Here is a 15255-nt window from a genome sequence, read left to right on the forward strand (position 1 = left end):
TTTTTTTTTTTTTTTTTTTTTTTTTTTTTTTTTCTAATGATTATTATTACTGTTATTATTTTCCTCCATTTTTGGCTGCTTCTGGAGATTATCCCCTTTCTCCGGAGAAATAGTATCAATTTCTATTACCATCCTTCAAAAAATATATAATTAATTTTTAAAAAATCTATATCATATCCAGAATATAAAATAATATATACAAAAATTTCAACGTTTATCATCTTTGAATTTTTTATTTCATTGAATCATCGTTGTCTTGAACTTGAACGAGTGTTCTAATCTTTACGTTGAAATTTATGGGTTTAGGAAAATTTGTAAATAAAAAATGTAATATTTGTTGGAGTCTGAATTGAAGTTTGAGATTGATCCCCACATTCTATTTGATCGTCTTCTGATATGTCTAGTTCGGTGGCTCGCTATCGTAATCATAAGCATATGGTTCTCATGGTTTTGAAAAAAAAAAATTATCCAAATAAATTATCTGTAAGATGATAATTTAGAAAAAAGATAATTTTAAATTTTATGGCTCAGATTGTTCATGGTGCAACCGGAATTCATTTGAATGTTCTTCATTATCTGCTGGTGTTCATTACGAAAATGAAAATATGAGTTGTTCATGTTCATCATGTATTGCCCACAACTCAACTGTTATACATCAATGGATGAATCAGAAAGCTAAAACTTTCCCAGCTGAAAATTTTGGAATGAATAAACAAAATCACAAGAGAAGATGATGAAGAAGATTCTGAAAAGAAAAGTTCTTGGAACTTCCTTTTCATGAGTGTTTTATGCATAGTTCAATCATTGTTTCATACTGGGTCCGGCTGAAGTTCATGAACAGCCACAAATTCTTTGTCAAGTCGCCTTGCACTCAACAATTTTGAAGAATTTGAGCCACTTTTTGTTAACTTTGATGGGAATTCTTTGCTGGAATTTCCCTTGAAACAAAGGTTCACACAATTTTGGGTTACATAAAGGATTATATTTTGTGGAGGTGCATGTAAGGCCCCTTCAAGCACAACCCCATGGCCTTGGTGGTCCGTCCTTGCTGGTCCAGGGTCTAGGCCTTGGGAGGGAATTCACATGCCTCCATCTCAAATTTGCTCGTTGCTAAGGAGAATGGTTATCCTCACGTTTTGGACAAATCGGGAACGATAGGTCACTCGTACGTGTCTTTTGAGTAGTCTGATTCAAGCATTCAGCATGAAAAACAATGACGCGTACATCAGTACTTCTCACAATTCTGAGTCGATTCCATAGTGATCTCTGTGAAAGATATCTTTCACATAACCCATATTTGAATTCATCTGCGAGAAGATTCCACATAAACATTCTTTATAAGAGTATAAAACCCTCTCCTTTTGAAGAAAAGTTCGAAGGGAAAAATCCAAAGAAGATAATATCTGCTACAGGTGGGTTTGAGCTGTTGCACGATGCATGATACTGATTTGAGTGGCTCAGACACATCAGCAAAATCAATGCTGCTACTTGCACTGCACCATTGTTGGGTGTCTCTTTGGAGAGTAGGAGAATCAAACTGTGTGCACCAAATTAGTAGATTCAAAAGCTTCTCTCCAGAGGAAGTTTGCATAGGAATGTTCAGGATGAATGGGTTTGGGCATGAAAGAACAACAACTCGTGCAGTTCCAATTAGAGGATGAGCATAACTTGGCTGTGGGTTCTGTTTTGCTACTCTCTCAATATGAGAAAGTAGAGCTCCCACAATCAGGATTTTCGGAGGTACCCTGCAAAGTTCAATGAAAACAAATTATAATGTGCTAGATTTATGGTAACCATTGCACCAAGGATATGATACAAAACTCAGTACATCTGTCGCGGGACAAAAGGAAAATGTACATTTAACGAACACATGATGAAGTTAACATAATAAGTTATAGTCACATCAATCCAACAGTAGGAAGGCGCATAGGCACATTTAACGAACACATGATGAAGTTATGAGGTGCTGGAAATAGCTGAATCAGGTAAAGATCAAGCAAATAAATGATGATGAGAAGGACAATGGGAAGACCTGAACAGCATCACATAACCAAAATCAGAGGTCCATAGGCCAACTTAACGACTAAACATAGAAGATTGAAGGCGAAATATACAAAAATCCATAATAATTTGACACACAGTGGATACAGAGGTAAAAGTAAAGCACTAGAGATAAAAAGAAAGCTAACCTCAGCATTATACGATTTCATGCCATTAGCCAGAACCGCATAGAAATCCTCGTACTAATCTGGCTTAGGAGGATGGACACTGTTCTAAACAGCCAATTCACAACAAAACTAATAACTTAATCATGTGGGTCTTTTTGAGGTAAAATGTGAGTATTGATCTAGGGAGAAAAACCCATCAGTCTTCAGTCTGCTTCGAAAGAAGTTACGCACAGCGTAATCAGAGGATGAATTAGCAAAAGCCATTGAAGGTCATAAAGGGGAACTGTGATGATGGTGGCACTATCTTTAGATTGCTCCCCATTGGCGCTTCCGGACTGCTCTGGTTTAGGTGTCGCTTGTTGGAAAGCATTGCTTTTGGGGAAGATGGCTGAACTCGGTGGACAGGGGTAAAGGATCATGTTGCTTCAATTTGATAATCAGTACCGAACCCAAAAGCTTATAGTGATGGATTACGATAAACTTAACTCTCATATTAGTACGTCAAATAGGTAGAACGAGCAAGAAATGCAGAACAGGAAAACCTGGTGGGTATAAATTCTGCTTATATATTTACTGTATAATATATGTATTGAATGCATTTGGGCCAGAAAGAGCCAGTTATAAAAGACTAAATAATTCTCGAATGCAATATAAGGATTGAATTCATAACCTTTAAAGCATAGAAAGCATTACATCGTCCCACATTGCATGATCAATCATTAACAAGTGAAAGCTTAAAACTCAGCATGTTTCACTTATTGGCCGATATCATTCAAGGACTTCAGAATGCAGCTCGGTCTAAGAGGATCAAGTTGTTTCGTCCAGATAGCTATTCCTTGCACACTTCTTTAACCTCAGAAACGTGGTCATTGCAGCCACTTTCTATTGTGGATTGTCGATCCTCTGCAGCAAGGTCGATATTGCCTTCATTCCCTGTCGAGTACAGGAAAATGAACGCCGCATTTATCATTTCCTGTTGTAAATCAGAAGCCTTGGCAGTAAAAAGGAGAATCTGTGGCTCATACCTTCACCACCATCGGAAGGAGCATAAGCCGAGCGCCTTGAACGGACTTGCTGTTGTGGATTTGGCTGATTATGACAAAATGGTAATAAAAACGTCAGCAAATATTACAAACAACATAATCACAACATATGAACACAGTGAAGTACACACATTCCATGTGAACCGATGCTTTATTTTTCATTCCTTTCTCTACAAAAGAAGGAAAAGTACATATGCCCAGGACGAGGGGCTTAACAAGTTTCAAACAACGATTTGAAGCAAACCTCGACAATTTTAAACAAAGACCTAATAAGCTGTAGGTAATAACTTCTAACCAAATCAAATCTCCAACCTTATGAGATTCCAGGCGGTCGTTCAGATCACATACAGGAAAGATAGTTTGTAAGAGGAAAGATATAGTTGGAAGAGAAAATCCAGCTATGGTAAGTAGTGAGAGTATATTAATTATTATCTTACTAAAGTTCCAAGTTGTTTTTCTGGAAGACCAATTAACCTCACATTAAAAAAAATTGGTACATCTTAGCAAGTCGGTCGATTCACTGTTGGTAAGTAGCTACTAGACTATTACTAAAGAGCAAAAGTTTACCAATTTATACATTTAAAAATTACGTACAAATATAATGAACAGACAGAGATACCCCACTATTATTAAACATCATGCACCTGCAACTTTGGCCTGAGTGCTTCAAGTGGTCCTTTAGGTTTTTGAGCTCCTCCTTGCTGTTACAGAAGTCAAAGGAGTACTTAGGCAAGACAATCGCATCAAACTTGGGACACCCAATCAACGTAAAAAAAAAAATTGTAGTCCACATATTTATATCTTAGTATCCAATGAGCAGTTTAAAGTCCTAGTAAAATCTAAATGAGCACCTTCCCTAATGCCCAATCAGCAGAATCGAAGAAGGCACGTTCATGGTCCTAGACAAAAGGAACATTTGCAGTTGTCAGCATAGAGGACTTGGATCAAACCTAATATCCCACAAGAGTAACTTAAAACATAACTAACTATTACTTTTGATATCAAAGGAGGCTTCTTTGGCACAATTCCTCCGTACTTCTTCTTGATGATCTCCTCCTGTTTAAAACCATTATCAGACTGTTAAAACAAAACCCACAAACCTTAGTGACACCACAAGACCAACAGTTTCTAGAAAGTTGAGACAAATTCTCGCGCTTACGCACATGCAGTTAAGAACAGGAACCAAAACAGGAAAAAGAAACATTTTTTTCCCTTGCCTCATCAAGGCTATTTTCATTCATCTTTTCCCCTTTAAGGTTAGCTTTATGCAAAGGCAAGTAATAGCTGCTCACACATCCAAATCTTGGCACAAAAATCAGAGATTTTCCTGTCTATCTAATTTCATACAAGTTTCGTTCTAAGGACCTTGATGACACTAAGAAAACAGGAAATAACTAACATTACATTTCATTCTCCAATGACAGTCTCATACAAGAAGAGCTCACCATAAATACAGAAACAGCACTAACCTCTTGCTGCTGTGAAGGCATAGGATTCTTCTCTTTCTCATCTGGACATTGTATTTCTTCCTCAGATTTCTCACAATGATCCTCGATATTTTTCTCTGACATTATTCCCTCTTCGTTACAAAAACTATAGGTGAAAGTGATGGGTATATAACTGCAAGCAATAAAATAAGTCAAAAAGGTTGCTAAAAAATCACTTCCCTGCAATCACGGTCACCGCTCAAATACTGTAATAACATTCCCAAGTAAAGTGCCCTTTGACAGAGAGCGCTTCCAACGAAAATGCTGTCATTTCTAGAAAATGTTACTTAAGCACCTCAAGATATGCATTCGGGTCAAAATGAATTCAAATGATATGCTTTCCAGTAGTCGGAATGATGTAATTGGTCTGGGTGCCGGACTTTACCGATTGGTATGATAAAAGTCATTTATTTCAACCAAATACGAAACATAGGAGAAAACAACAACGAGAAAGCTTCTTGCATACCATTATTGACAGAAAAAAAATAAGTGCCTCAAATTGGAATAAATCTTTGAGTTATGACGCTCTGTCAATCGTACAGTTTCCACAATGATCCATTTAAACACGAATTTAATCAAACCCAAAAAGAAGTCCGAATTCAAAACTTTCAACCCATTATCCTTGCCCCCAATCTAAACAAAACTAATCCGATTCATTAATGGAGCCAAATCTAACCAATGCGGACTTCACCAACAAGAAGCAATAATCATATTTAACATAGAAATTAGCTTCCACAGACCTAATGAAACAAATGAACAGTGCCAATACAAGCAAAATCTAACAAACTTGCCACTCATTCAATTGAAGATTGTTGTTCAATTACAGGATCCAAAATCAGAAAAAGGCATCGATGAATGACTTACGTTACCGGAAATCAGATCGCAATAAGAAAAGATGAATATATTAGAAGCGGAGGATCCGAGGACGGATCAAAAGCAAATCCGGCGTAAACAGACTGTTTCTCTTCCTCTGCCTAAATCCAGTCTGATGGAACAGTGTTTGTATGTACCAACCAAACAGAGCGCGGGGTTATCGGCGTTGCTTCTTGGGCCGCATGATCTGGACTATTAGTCCATTATGATTATTGGGCTTTCCATTTTGGGCCCAGGTGGGTTTTATGAGAACACTCCCATTTTTTTATTCATTTCTATGATATTAAATTAAATAATTATTAGGTTAAATTAATAAATATATCTTTTAATTTTATACAAAATTTAGGTATTCTTGTCCATTTAGCCTAATTATTAAACAAATCTAGTCAGCAAAACTCTTCTTTCCAGCTCAAATTTACTCTATATTGTTTATGAAAATAATTACGAAATAAATTAGGTCAAATATCTTTAACAAAATAAAATCGTAATAAATATCGATTGGACCATTTTCAGAGTCAAATTTCACTAAATGAAAAATTAATTAATAAAATTTGAAGGAAAGGTAAACGCTCGCCTACTTCTTAATTTGGAGGGGACCTCACAAACTTAGTATCAATTAATTAATATTAAATTATGATTCACTCTCGTACCATCATTTTTTTTTCACTAATATTTAAAATTCATATTTTTCACAGAAATACGAGCGTTCAAGTAGCCAATGAATTAATTAGTTCTCAGAGACATTATATTTGACCATTATCCAACTCATTTCCACCTACCATAACATATCAATCACAAACAATACGTCTCGTTTATATAATTTATTTATTTTCGTCCAAAAACAAATTTATATCAATAAAAGTATTGTTATTGATTGAAAGCAAACGAAGTTTGTGAATTCTTCCAAAATAATAAAACAAAATAAAATATTAAGATATGATGGTGGCTCGTGTCATCCACCAATAAATTAATAAACTAACCAATAAGCTAAATCATGTTTCCTTAACTTAGCCCATAGTTTAGAATATTTTAAAAAAATAAAACTCAAATTCCAGTAGTTTAGGCGATGATTAGTCAATAATTTAATAATTAAGTGACTAATTCCATTCAACCTTATGATGTATTCCCTCTATATTTTCAACTTTTTTTTTATAAAATTAAAAAAATAAAAATAAAAATCCCATTTTTCATACAAGTTCGTTCTTCATTGCTTTCCACGCGCCTCTTTGACCTTTTTTTTAAAAAAAAAAAAAAAAAAATTATGATTATCTGTCTCTTTGTTGTTAGCCGACTTGTCGTTTGGGATAAGCAACACCATGTCGAATGCCGATGGGTTTCGTGTAAGAATTGGCGTACACAAATAAAAACAAAACCACATATTCTTGATAGCAGCCATACCCTAATTTAATTGTATACAGCTTCCGAATCTTTATCCTTTTTCAAATTAATGATTCTAATACACATTCCAATTCTCTCCAGGTAAGAGGTTAGAGGTTCGAGTCCCACTAATTGAACTAATAAAAGCTTTAAACAACAATTACTCGGAATATCTTGACATTCAATCTATATGGAAACTGTGGCTTTGAACAAACAGTATTCACAATTTTTTTCCTGAACTAATTGGATCTATTGCTTTGATGGGTTTGATTTTGGGAGCTTTTTTGTTTTTTTGTTTTGTTTTGTTGTTTGTTGTTTGTTGTTTGTTCTTGTTTCAGCGGCTCAAGCCATTCCAATCGTAAGCAGGATTGAGGAAGAAGGCTTGGTTAAAATCTGTGGTAGCAGAGGAGTAGTCGAATGGCGTTGCTCCTTGCTCTACTTTGCCGACGTTTGTATGGGCTGCAGTGCTTTGAAACCCAAGAGTTGGGTTAGCACTTGAATTATCATTGAACAGCTGAGAAATGGGGCCCAAATAATCCAAATCCAAGAGATGGGTTATCGAAAAAGTCCTTGGAAACTTCATCATTTGTTGTCCATTGCCTTCTCCTACCTCGTTTTGTGCTGCTAATTCCTCTGTTTTTTCCTCTGATAACCCCTTGTTTGAATGCCTCTTCTTGTAGATTCTACATAGAACCCAATCATCCAGCTGAAACACCCACAAAACAAACACCACCCCATTAATGTTAGTGTCTGATTTTCAACAAATTTCCAAAAGAGATTCTTGAAACACTTACCCTCATGGACCCTGATTGTTTGACTGATCGCTTGTTTGATTCAATCAAACGATACTCATGCATGATCCAATCCGTCTTCACGCCTTTTGGCGGCTTCCCTTTGTAAAAAACCAAAGCTTTCTTCACTCCGACATACTTCGATGCGCTGTATATCGCCTTGTCCGTTCCAGTCGCCTTCCAGTACCCGGATACCGCGGCACGATTGGGGCGAACCCCGTTCGGGTACTTTCGGTCTCTTGGGCTGAAGAAGTACCACTCATTTTCACCTGAATCAGCCTTCTCTGCAAGAGTTGATTTAAAAGATGAGTAGATGAGCAAAATAACATAAAAATATAAGGGAAGGGTGTGGAAAGTAACCAGGCAAATCCCAAGGATCGAACTTGTAGATATCAACTTCGGGGATTATGGAGACAGGACATGGCTTGGAAGTGGCTTGGTTTTTGAGGTAAAACATGATCAATTCCTCGTCAGTTGGGTGAAATCTGAAGCCAGGGGGGAGGTCGCTGCAGCCTTTCTCCTTCATTTGTGGAGTGATTTTGGGATTCAAACAGCCAATGAAACAGTAAACAGAGAAGAAGAAGAAGAAGAAGAAGAAGAAGAAGAAGAAGGGGAGGAATGAATTAGGATAAGGCAAGCAGAGGAAGAAATGGAGGTTTTAGAAATGTTGGAAAGGAGATGAATGAGGGTTTTATGTTTGGTGGGTTTGGTCGTTTTGTGGGAGTGGCAGCTTCTGATTGGTCTGTTGTTTGACTTCATCTTCCTTTGTTGGCGGCTTTCCTAGAAGGAAGCTCATTCTCTCACCCCAACCAACAAGCTTTCAAGTTCCCATTCCCATAATTCTTTTTTTTTTTTTTTAATTTTTTAATTTTCTTTTTTACTTTATGGATATCATAATCTTATCCGAATATTAATAAAAGATGCCATTTTTAAACCATCTGGTGGTCTTATCTTTCACACTTGTTCTATCTTCTTCTCCCATTGATTATTTGACATTTGGGACTTTCTTCATTCCTCCACACCCTTCTTTTCTTTTCTCTCCCAATCCATCGTTTTTAGACTTCAAATTTCACCATCTTCCTATAAAAAAATGTTAGTCTTGTTTAGGATTGTTGGGAGGAGTCCCGTATCGAGGATGATCATGGGTTTATGTGAGATCCCATGTTCGAGAGGAGAACGAAACATTCTTTACAAGAGTGTGGAAACCTCATTCTAGTAGACGTGTTTTAAAATTGTGAGGCCGACAACGATACATAACAAGCCAAAATAGACAATATTTGCTAGAGATGGGCTTAGACTCTTACAAATGGTATAGAGTTAGACACAAGGTGGTGTGCTAGCGAGGATGCTGACCCACAAAAGAGGTAGATTGTGAGATCTCACATTGGTTGGAGAGAGAATAAAACACGTTTTAAAACCATGAGGCTGATGGTAATACGTGACGAGAGTTTATCCTTAAAATTGACAATATCATACCATTATGGAGATTCGTGATTACAAGTCTCACTTTATTAAGAGACGAGCATGATCTCATAGCAATTCCTTCTAACTTGAGTATTTTAAGATATTTAGATCGAAGCTATGTTTTTATTAGTAAAAGATGTTTATAATGGAACAAAGAATAAAATTTTACGTCCATAGTTTCGAGCGGTTTTTTGGTCAATTTTTCAGATGAGTATGATTGATGACTTTTTTTCGTTTTTCAAAAAAATGACACTAGCCAATTTGAAGAAGTTATGGTACCTCTTTAAGAAAACGACAAAAAAAAAAAAATTATTGGAACATTATGGGATGTTCTAATGGAATATTAAATTTTATTTTTATTTTTATTTTGAAGATGATGATGTCGTCGGGATATTTAAGGAAGTTTCATGAAGGACAAAGGAGAATAGGGCCCACGTAGGATAGAGAGAGAAAGAGAGAGAGTTGTGATTAGGTGATTCGTTTTTCGGCTGATTAGGGATGGGTGAAGAAATAGACGATTAGAAGGTGCCACGTGTAGCAGGAGTTGGCCTCGTGTCCCTTAACCTTGGAGATTAGAGATTAGGATAAGCACTAAAATGAAGCGAATTAGGCGGAGAAGATTGATTGCTTCTGGTTGTTATCCAACCAAGTCAGCCATCCACGTCGACAAATTTTATATTCTTAATATTTAATTTTCTGCGCAACACGACACCACACATGGACGCGTGGCATTGGGATCAGTGAGGATTCCATATTGTTTATCTGACGTGGAATTCTTTTTTCTACCAATTACGATGGGAGAATAATTAAAGGCGCTTTACTAAATAGTTGGTCTTATGTAATTTAATTTTTCTGGAAAAGAAAAATCAATTTATTTGATTTTAAAATTATTAATTCATAAGGTTTACATGGGTATAAATTTTTTTAATTTTTTTAAAATCAAATTGAAAAATAATACTTTTAAAATTAGAAAGTCAGTTTTATTATTTTATTTAAGAAAAGTATTTTGGGTATAGAGAGTTAATTAAAATATGGAAAATGGTGACGATAAATGCGATGAGATAAAGTTTACGTGTGGCTGCTGTAGATTGTGGATAAACTGTTAAATAAATTTTATTTATAAAGAATACAACGTGACAAAATTAGAAATGACATTAAGATTGTGACAACATATTATAATCCAATAATTTGGTGGATGACATTACTTGTTTTGTTGGATTCAATAATCATTTTATTTTAACAGAATTGCACTTCTCATTTGCAATTTGAGCTAATTCATTTATTATAACGGTCCAAATTTGAGCTAATTTCCACATCATATTCACCCCTTTGAAGGCCTAACATCCTCGTTGGCACACCATTCTCTTGAATTGAATTGATGTGAAATCTCATAATCCATATTTTAGGGTTAGTATCCTTGTTGGAATGTGCTTCGTTCCACTCTCCAATCACAATCCACCATTTTTTAGGACCTTAAAATGTCTTCACTAGCACTCTGCCCTTTCCAACTGATATGAGATCTCACAATCCACTTTCTTGGGGTTAGCGTTCTCCTTGGCACTGCCCTCTCCAACTGATATGGGATCTCACAATCAACTTCCTTGGGGTTAGCGTCCTCCTTGGCACATTGTCCTCTCCAACTAATATGGGATCTCACAATCCACTTCCTTGGGGTTAGTGTCCTACTTGGCACACGCCCTCTCCAACTGATATGGGATTTTACCATCCACTTCCTTGGGGTTAGAGTTCTCCTTGGCACATCGCCCTCTCCAACTAATATGGGATCTCGCAATCCACTTCCTTGGGGCTAGAGTTCTCCTTGGCACACCGCCCTCTCCAACTGATATGGTGTTTGGCTCTGATACCATTTGTAATAGTCAAACTGTGATGTTCCACATTGGTTGGGGAGGAGAACAAATCACCCTTTATGAAGGGTGTGGAAACCTTCCCCTGATAGATGCATTTTAAAGCCTTGAAGGGAAAGCCCAAAGAGGACAATATCTGCCAGCGGTGGATTTGGGTCATTACAAATGGTATCAGAGCCAGACATTGGACGATGTGCCAGCCTTCTCGCTGTTCCCCTAAGGAGTGTAGACATGAGACAATGTGCCAGTAAGGACACTAGGCCCCAAAGGGGGTGGACTTGGGAGCGGTCCCACATCGATTGGATAAAGGAACGATGGGGTGGACTTGGGAGCGGTCCCACATCGATTGGATAAAGGAACGAGTGCCAGCGAGGACGCTGGGTCCTGAAGGAGGATGGATTGTGATGTCCCACATTGGTTGGGGAGGAGAACAAATCACCCTTTATAAGAGGGTGTGGAAACCTTCCCCTAGTAGACGCGTTTTAAAACCTTGAGGGGAAGCCCGAAAGGAAAAGCCCAAAGAGAATAATATCTACTAGCGGAAACGTTTACACACTCTCATAAAACCTTGAGGGGAAGCCCGAAAGGAAAAGCCCAGAGAGAACAATATCTGCTAGCGGAAACGTTTACACACTCTCATAAGAAATGCTTCGTTCCCTCTCCCCCTCAAGGGAAAGCCTAAAGATAAGAAATACGAACTTCGTTCCCTCTCCCCCTCAAGGGAAAGCCTAAAGATAAGAAATACTTCGTTCCCTCTCCCCCTCAAGGGAAAGCCTAAAGATAAGAAATACTTCGTTCCCTCTCCCTCTCAAGGGAAAGCCTAAAAAGAACAATATCTGCTAGCGGTGGAAACGTTTACACACTCTTATAAGAAATGCTTCATTCCAAATTACCTTAAGGGCCGTTTGAATCTTTATTGAACATGTTCCCTCTTAATTTGAGGAAGCAATTCAGACAATTAGAGAACAAAAAAGGCTTCACAAATCAGAAGCATATGGGAAGAACAAAACAGAGAAGAACACAAAAAAAGAAAAAAACAGAGTGATAGGTACAGAAGCTAGTAAGCATATTCATGGCTGCCAACAAGCTCAAGAAGTGACCTCAAAGCCTGTTTCTTCATCACCTTCCCATAAACCCCTCGCCCCAATTTCAAAACCCTTTCCATTTCCAAAGCCCCACCACCATTACCATTTCTCTTCAACCTTTCCACCATCGTCTTCACCACTCTCTCATCACTCCCCACTGCGTCTACTACGCTCTCCACCACCATTTCCATTCCTTGAATTCTCCTTCCCCATTTCTTCATTGCCTTCTCCGAACTGAACACTTCAAAATATGACTCCCAAAATGATGCCCTCAAGTACCCCTTCTCTTTTCCCCTCACCATCCATCGCCTCATTCCTTCTTCCAACTTGTAAATTGCAGCCCCTGTTTCAATGCCCCTGCCCCTTTCACTTCCTCCTCCCATTTCAATCTCTTTTATCTCTTCTTTCTTGCTCATTTGTTCTTCGAATCTGCACCTTTTGCATTTGCAATTGAAACCCCATGTCTCCGACATTCTCTTTCGGTCTTTCCATGGCGAGAGGGGATCGAAATATGCGAATGTGATCTCTTCCCCTGTTTTTATGTCTCTAGATGCGTGCACCATGATGTGATCTCCAATGTGTAAACGTCTCGCATTGGGACTGCATGAATGGTTGATGAATGACGCTAAAACCCACAGCCCAACTCCATAGTAATCCCTGTTTTTGCCTAGAACTTTCGCGGAAGCTGCATCTTCAACTAGCGCGTTGATGTCCAAAACACTGAGGATTTTACTCATTTCTGTGGATCTAGTCTGATCCTCTGTTTCTGGCTTGAAGACATTCATCTCAGGAACATTGAGATCGTCCTCCGCTTCACCAGTCGAAAGTAAACCAATCAGATTCTTTGTTTTGGTGCTTTTTATGGCAGAATCGGTGACTTTATCAACGAAATTCTTCCACATTACCAATTGAGCATTTTCGTCGCAATTTTCTGGCAAAATCCCTCTTTCAATGGCGATTGCTTTGGTGACTAGCAGCAACGTCCCAGAATCTACATTCTTCGTCGCAAAAAGCCCACGTCCACTGATCCCAGATCTTCTAATCTGCACTGGACCGATGAATTCAGCCAATTCTGGGGGTTTCCCACTAAACCCATTTAGAATCCAATCAGATATATCAAAAGCTCCAGTCTTGGACAAATGTTCGAACTTCTTACATTTTTCAAGATACCCATTAAGATTTTCAGAGCTCCCACTTACCTGTGGATCAACCAGAGCTGTTTTGAAGCATTCCAATGCCGAAGAGTACCTGTTGAGATTCAAAAGAATTTTACCTTTACAGAGCAGAGTTTTAAAGTGGGTGCACTCGATTTTCAAAGCTTCATCGCAATCCTTCAAGGCTTCTTCGAAATTTCTGAGCTTAGATTGAGCTTCCGCTCTGTTACAGAGGGCTAAACAAAGAGATTTCTGAAGCTTCGGAAGATGGTGATCTGTAGCCGCCGTTTGGTTTCTGCAGAGCGTGATGAATTGGGAGTAGGTGTAAACGGCATCGTTCCATTCTTCTCTGAGAAGGAGCTCTGTGGCTCTGGATCTGAGAAGTTGCATCTCTGCTTCCGCCATTTCTGGGTCCTTGAGCTCTTGGTCCTCCATAGCCATTTTCGAAGCCGAGTTGAAAAGTAAAAAACGGTTGTTTTCTTCTCTTTCGATCGTTGTAATTTTTGGGGAAATTTTGAATTGTGGGATTGTAACGGTCATATAGCGAATCTCTTTCCCTCTCTCTCTTCAATTTGGACTCGAATGCTTTTAAAAAGTTTAACGGACCAACGGTTATGTTGGGACCGTTCATTATCGACATTAATTCAGTAATTACGATTTTAGGCGCTAATCCTATTTAGTTAACTGTTCTTTTCCTTAATTGAACTCGCCTAAAGATAAATATAATTTTTTTTATTTTAATTTATATATCTTGAATAAACTTAATATATACATTATGATATATAAATTCCCAAAAAATATTTGAGAAAAATACAAAGCCACTCATTAATTATGAAGAATAATTGAATCAATATTAGATTTTAAACTTAAATTAAATTATATCATTACATTTCCGTTATGTGTTCTCCCTACAGAGGAAACCAACTGGGAACGCGCCGAAGATCTGAACTCCGCCGCCACCCACACCGCAAGGTTTGAAAGTAGTCGGTTGACAGGAACGTCAACCAATTAGGTGGGGGAGGATGTCACGGTCATGCTCGTCCAGGGCGTGTTGCCCATGGCCGCATGCCCATGACAAGCCAACCCCTTGTCATGTCTTTTCATTCTAATGTTTTTACTTTTGTAGTTCTAGGGCGCCTAAAAAATATTATGTCTAGGTCTGCCAGACATGAAATGCGTCAGAATGTACTGTACGAGATATGACTAGTTGTCAACTTCTCCCTACCCAAGGTTATATATGTTAAGCCGTTGTTATCTCTCTCTTGCTTGCTTATATAATGTCTCTTTCTAAAATCTCTCTCTTCTCGTTTTCTAAAACCTTCTTTTAAAACCGAGGCTAGAGGCTCGATCATACGTCGCTTGGCCGTAGGCGACGCAAGAACAAATTGGTTTAGCTCACTTGTCGTTGGAAAGTGAGTACCGCACAATCGCTAGTCCGTTGCCTTCAAAAGTGCGATTGTGTCAAGGGAGAGGAAAACGAAACATTTATTACAAAACTGTGAAAATCTCTCACCCTCTCTCTCGCAGACGCATTTTAAAACATTGAGGGGAAGTCGAAATGGAAAGTCTAAATAGAAAGCCCAAAGATGACAATATTTACTAACAGTGAGTTTGAGATATTACAAATAGTATCAGCGTCAGACACAAGGCAGTGTGCCAATAAGGACGCTGGTCCCCAAAGGAGAGTGGATTGTAAGATTGGTTCCTCGTTGGGCCTTGGATTGTGAGATTGGTTAGAGAGGGGACACTCACATTTCTTATAAAGGTGTGGAAACTTTAGTGCACACGTTTTAAAAAACTGTGAGGCATGATGGAAAGCTCTCCCTACTAGACACTTGATACCAACGGGAGACACTCACATCCTTATAAGGGTGTGGGGATACCTTAGTAAACACATTTTTAAAAAATCGTGAGGTGCGATGGAAACCTCTCCCTATTAGACGTCTGA

General features: G+C 38.1%; 3 protein-coding genes across 3 annotated transcripts; all 3 read right to left on the bottom strand.

Moving 5' to 3' along the window:
* Positions 1 to 2714: 2714 nt before the first annotated feature.
* On the bottom strand, positions 2715 to 5700 carry LOC111789386. The gene is made up of 7 exons (XM_023670149.1): positions 5563 to 5700; positions 4681 to 4831; positions 4205 to 4267; positions 4063 to 4110; positions 3856 to 3912; positions 3194 to 3257; positions 2715 to 3101 (listed from the first exon to the last, which is right to left on the bottom strand). Exons 2-7 carry the CDS (start codon positions 4780 to 4782, stop codon positions 2998 to 3000), a joined length of 438 nt encoding a protein of 145 aa, XP_023525917.1. The 5' UTR covers positions 4783 to 4831; positions 5563 to 5700; the 3' UTR covers positions 2715 to 2997.
* Positions 5701 to 6971: 1271 nt separating this feature from the next.
* LOC111786302 (NAC transcription factor 29-like) lies at positions 6972 to 8405 on the bottom strand. The gene is made up of 3 exons (XM_023666643.1): positions 8100 to 8405; positions 7743 to 8023; positions 6972 to 7654 (listed from the first exon to the last, which is right to left on the bottom strand). Exons 1-3 carry the CDS (start codon positions 8263 to 8265, stop codon positions 7283 to 7285), a joined length of 819 nt encoding a protein of 272 aa, XP_023522411.1. The 5' UTR covers positions 8266 to 8405; the 3' UTR covers positions 6972 to 7282.
* A 3545-nt stretch (positions 8406 to 11950) lies between these two features.
* On the bottom strand, positions 11951 to 13850 carry LOC111791502. Its single transcript, XM_023672880.1, has one exon. The coding sequence runs from the start codon at positions 13845 to 13847 to the stop codon at positions 12126 to 12128; it is 1722 nt and encodes a 573-aa protein (XP_023528648.1). The 5' UTR covers positions 13848 to 13850; the 3' UTR covers positions 11951 to 12125.
* Positions 13851 to 15255: the final 1405 nt, after the last annotated feature.

The sequence above is a fragment of the Cucurbita pepo genome, chromosome LG01, assembly GCF_002806865.2.
Source record: "Cucurbita pepo subsp. pepo cultivar mu-cu-16 chromosome LG01, ASM280686v2, whole genome shotgun sequence".
Lineage (NCBI taxonomy): Eukaryota > Viridiplantae > Streptophyta > Magnoliopsida > Cucurbitales > Cucurbitaceae > Cucurbita > Cucurbita pepo.

Coding starts and splice junctions, on each gene's coding strand:
- LOC111789386 (XM_023670149.1), bottom strand. CDS start 4,782: ATGTCAGAGAAAAATATCGAGGATCATTGTGAGAAATCTGAGGAAGAA. Junction 4,268..4,680: donor TGCCTTCACAGCAGCAAGAG/GTTAGTGCTGTT, acceptor GGTTTTAAACAG/GAGGAGATCATCAAGAAGAA. Junction 3,102..3,193: donor TCCTTCCGATGGTGGTGAAG/GTATGAGCCACA, acceptor TGTACTCGACAG/GGAATGAAGGCAATATCGAC.
- LOC111791502 (XM_023672880.1), bottom strand. CDS start 13,847: ATGACCGTTACAATCCCACAATTCAAAATTTCCCCAAAAATTACAACG.
- LOC111786302 (XM_023666643.1), bottom strand. CDS start 8,265: ATGAAGGAGAAAGGCTGCAGCGACCTCCCCCCTGGCTTCAGATTTCAC. Junction 8,024..8,099: donor CGATCCTTGGGATTTGCCTG/GTTACTTTCCAC, acceptor CAACTCTTGCAG/AGAAGGCTGATTCAGGTGAA. Junction 7,655..7,742: donor AACAATCAGGGTCCATGAGG/GTAAGTGTTTCA, acceptor TGGGTGTTTCAG/CTGGATGATTGGGTTCTATG.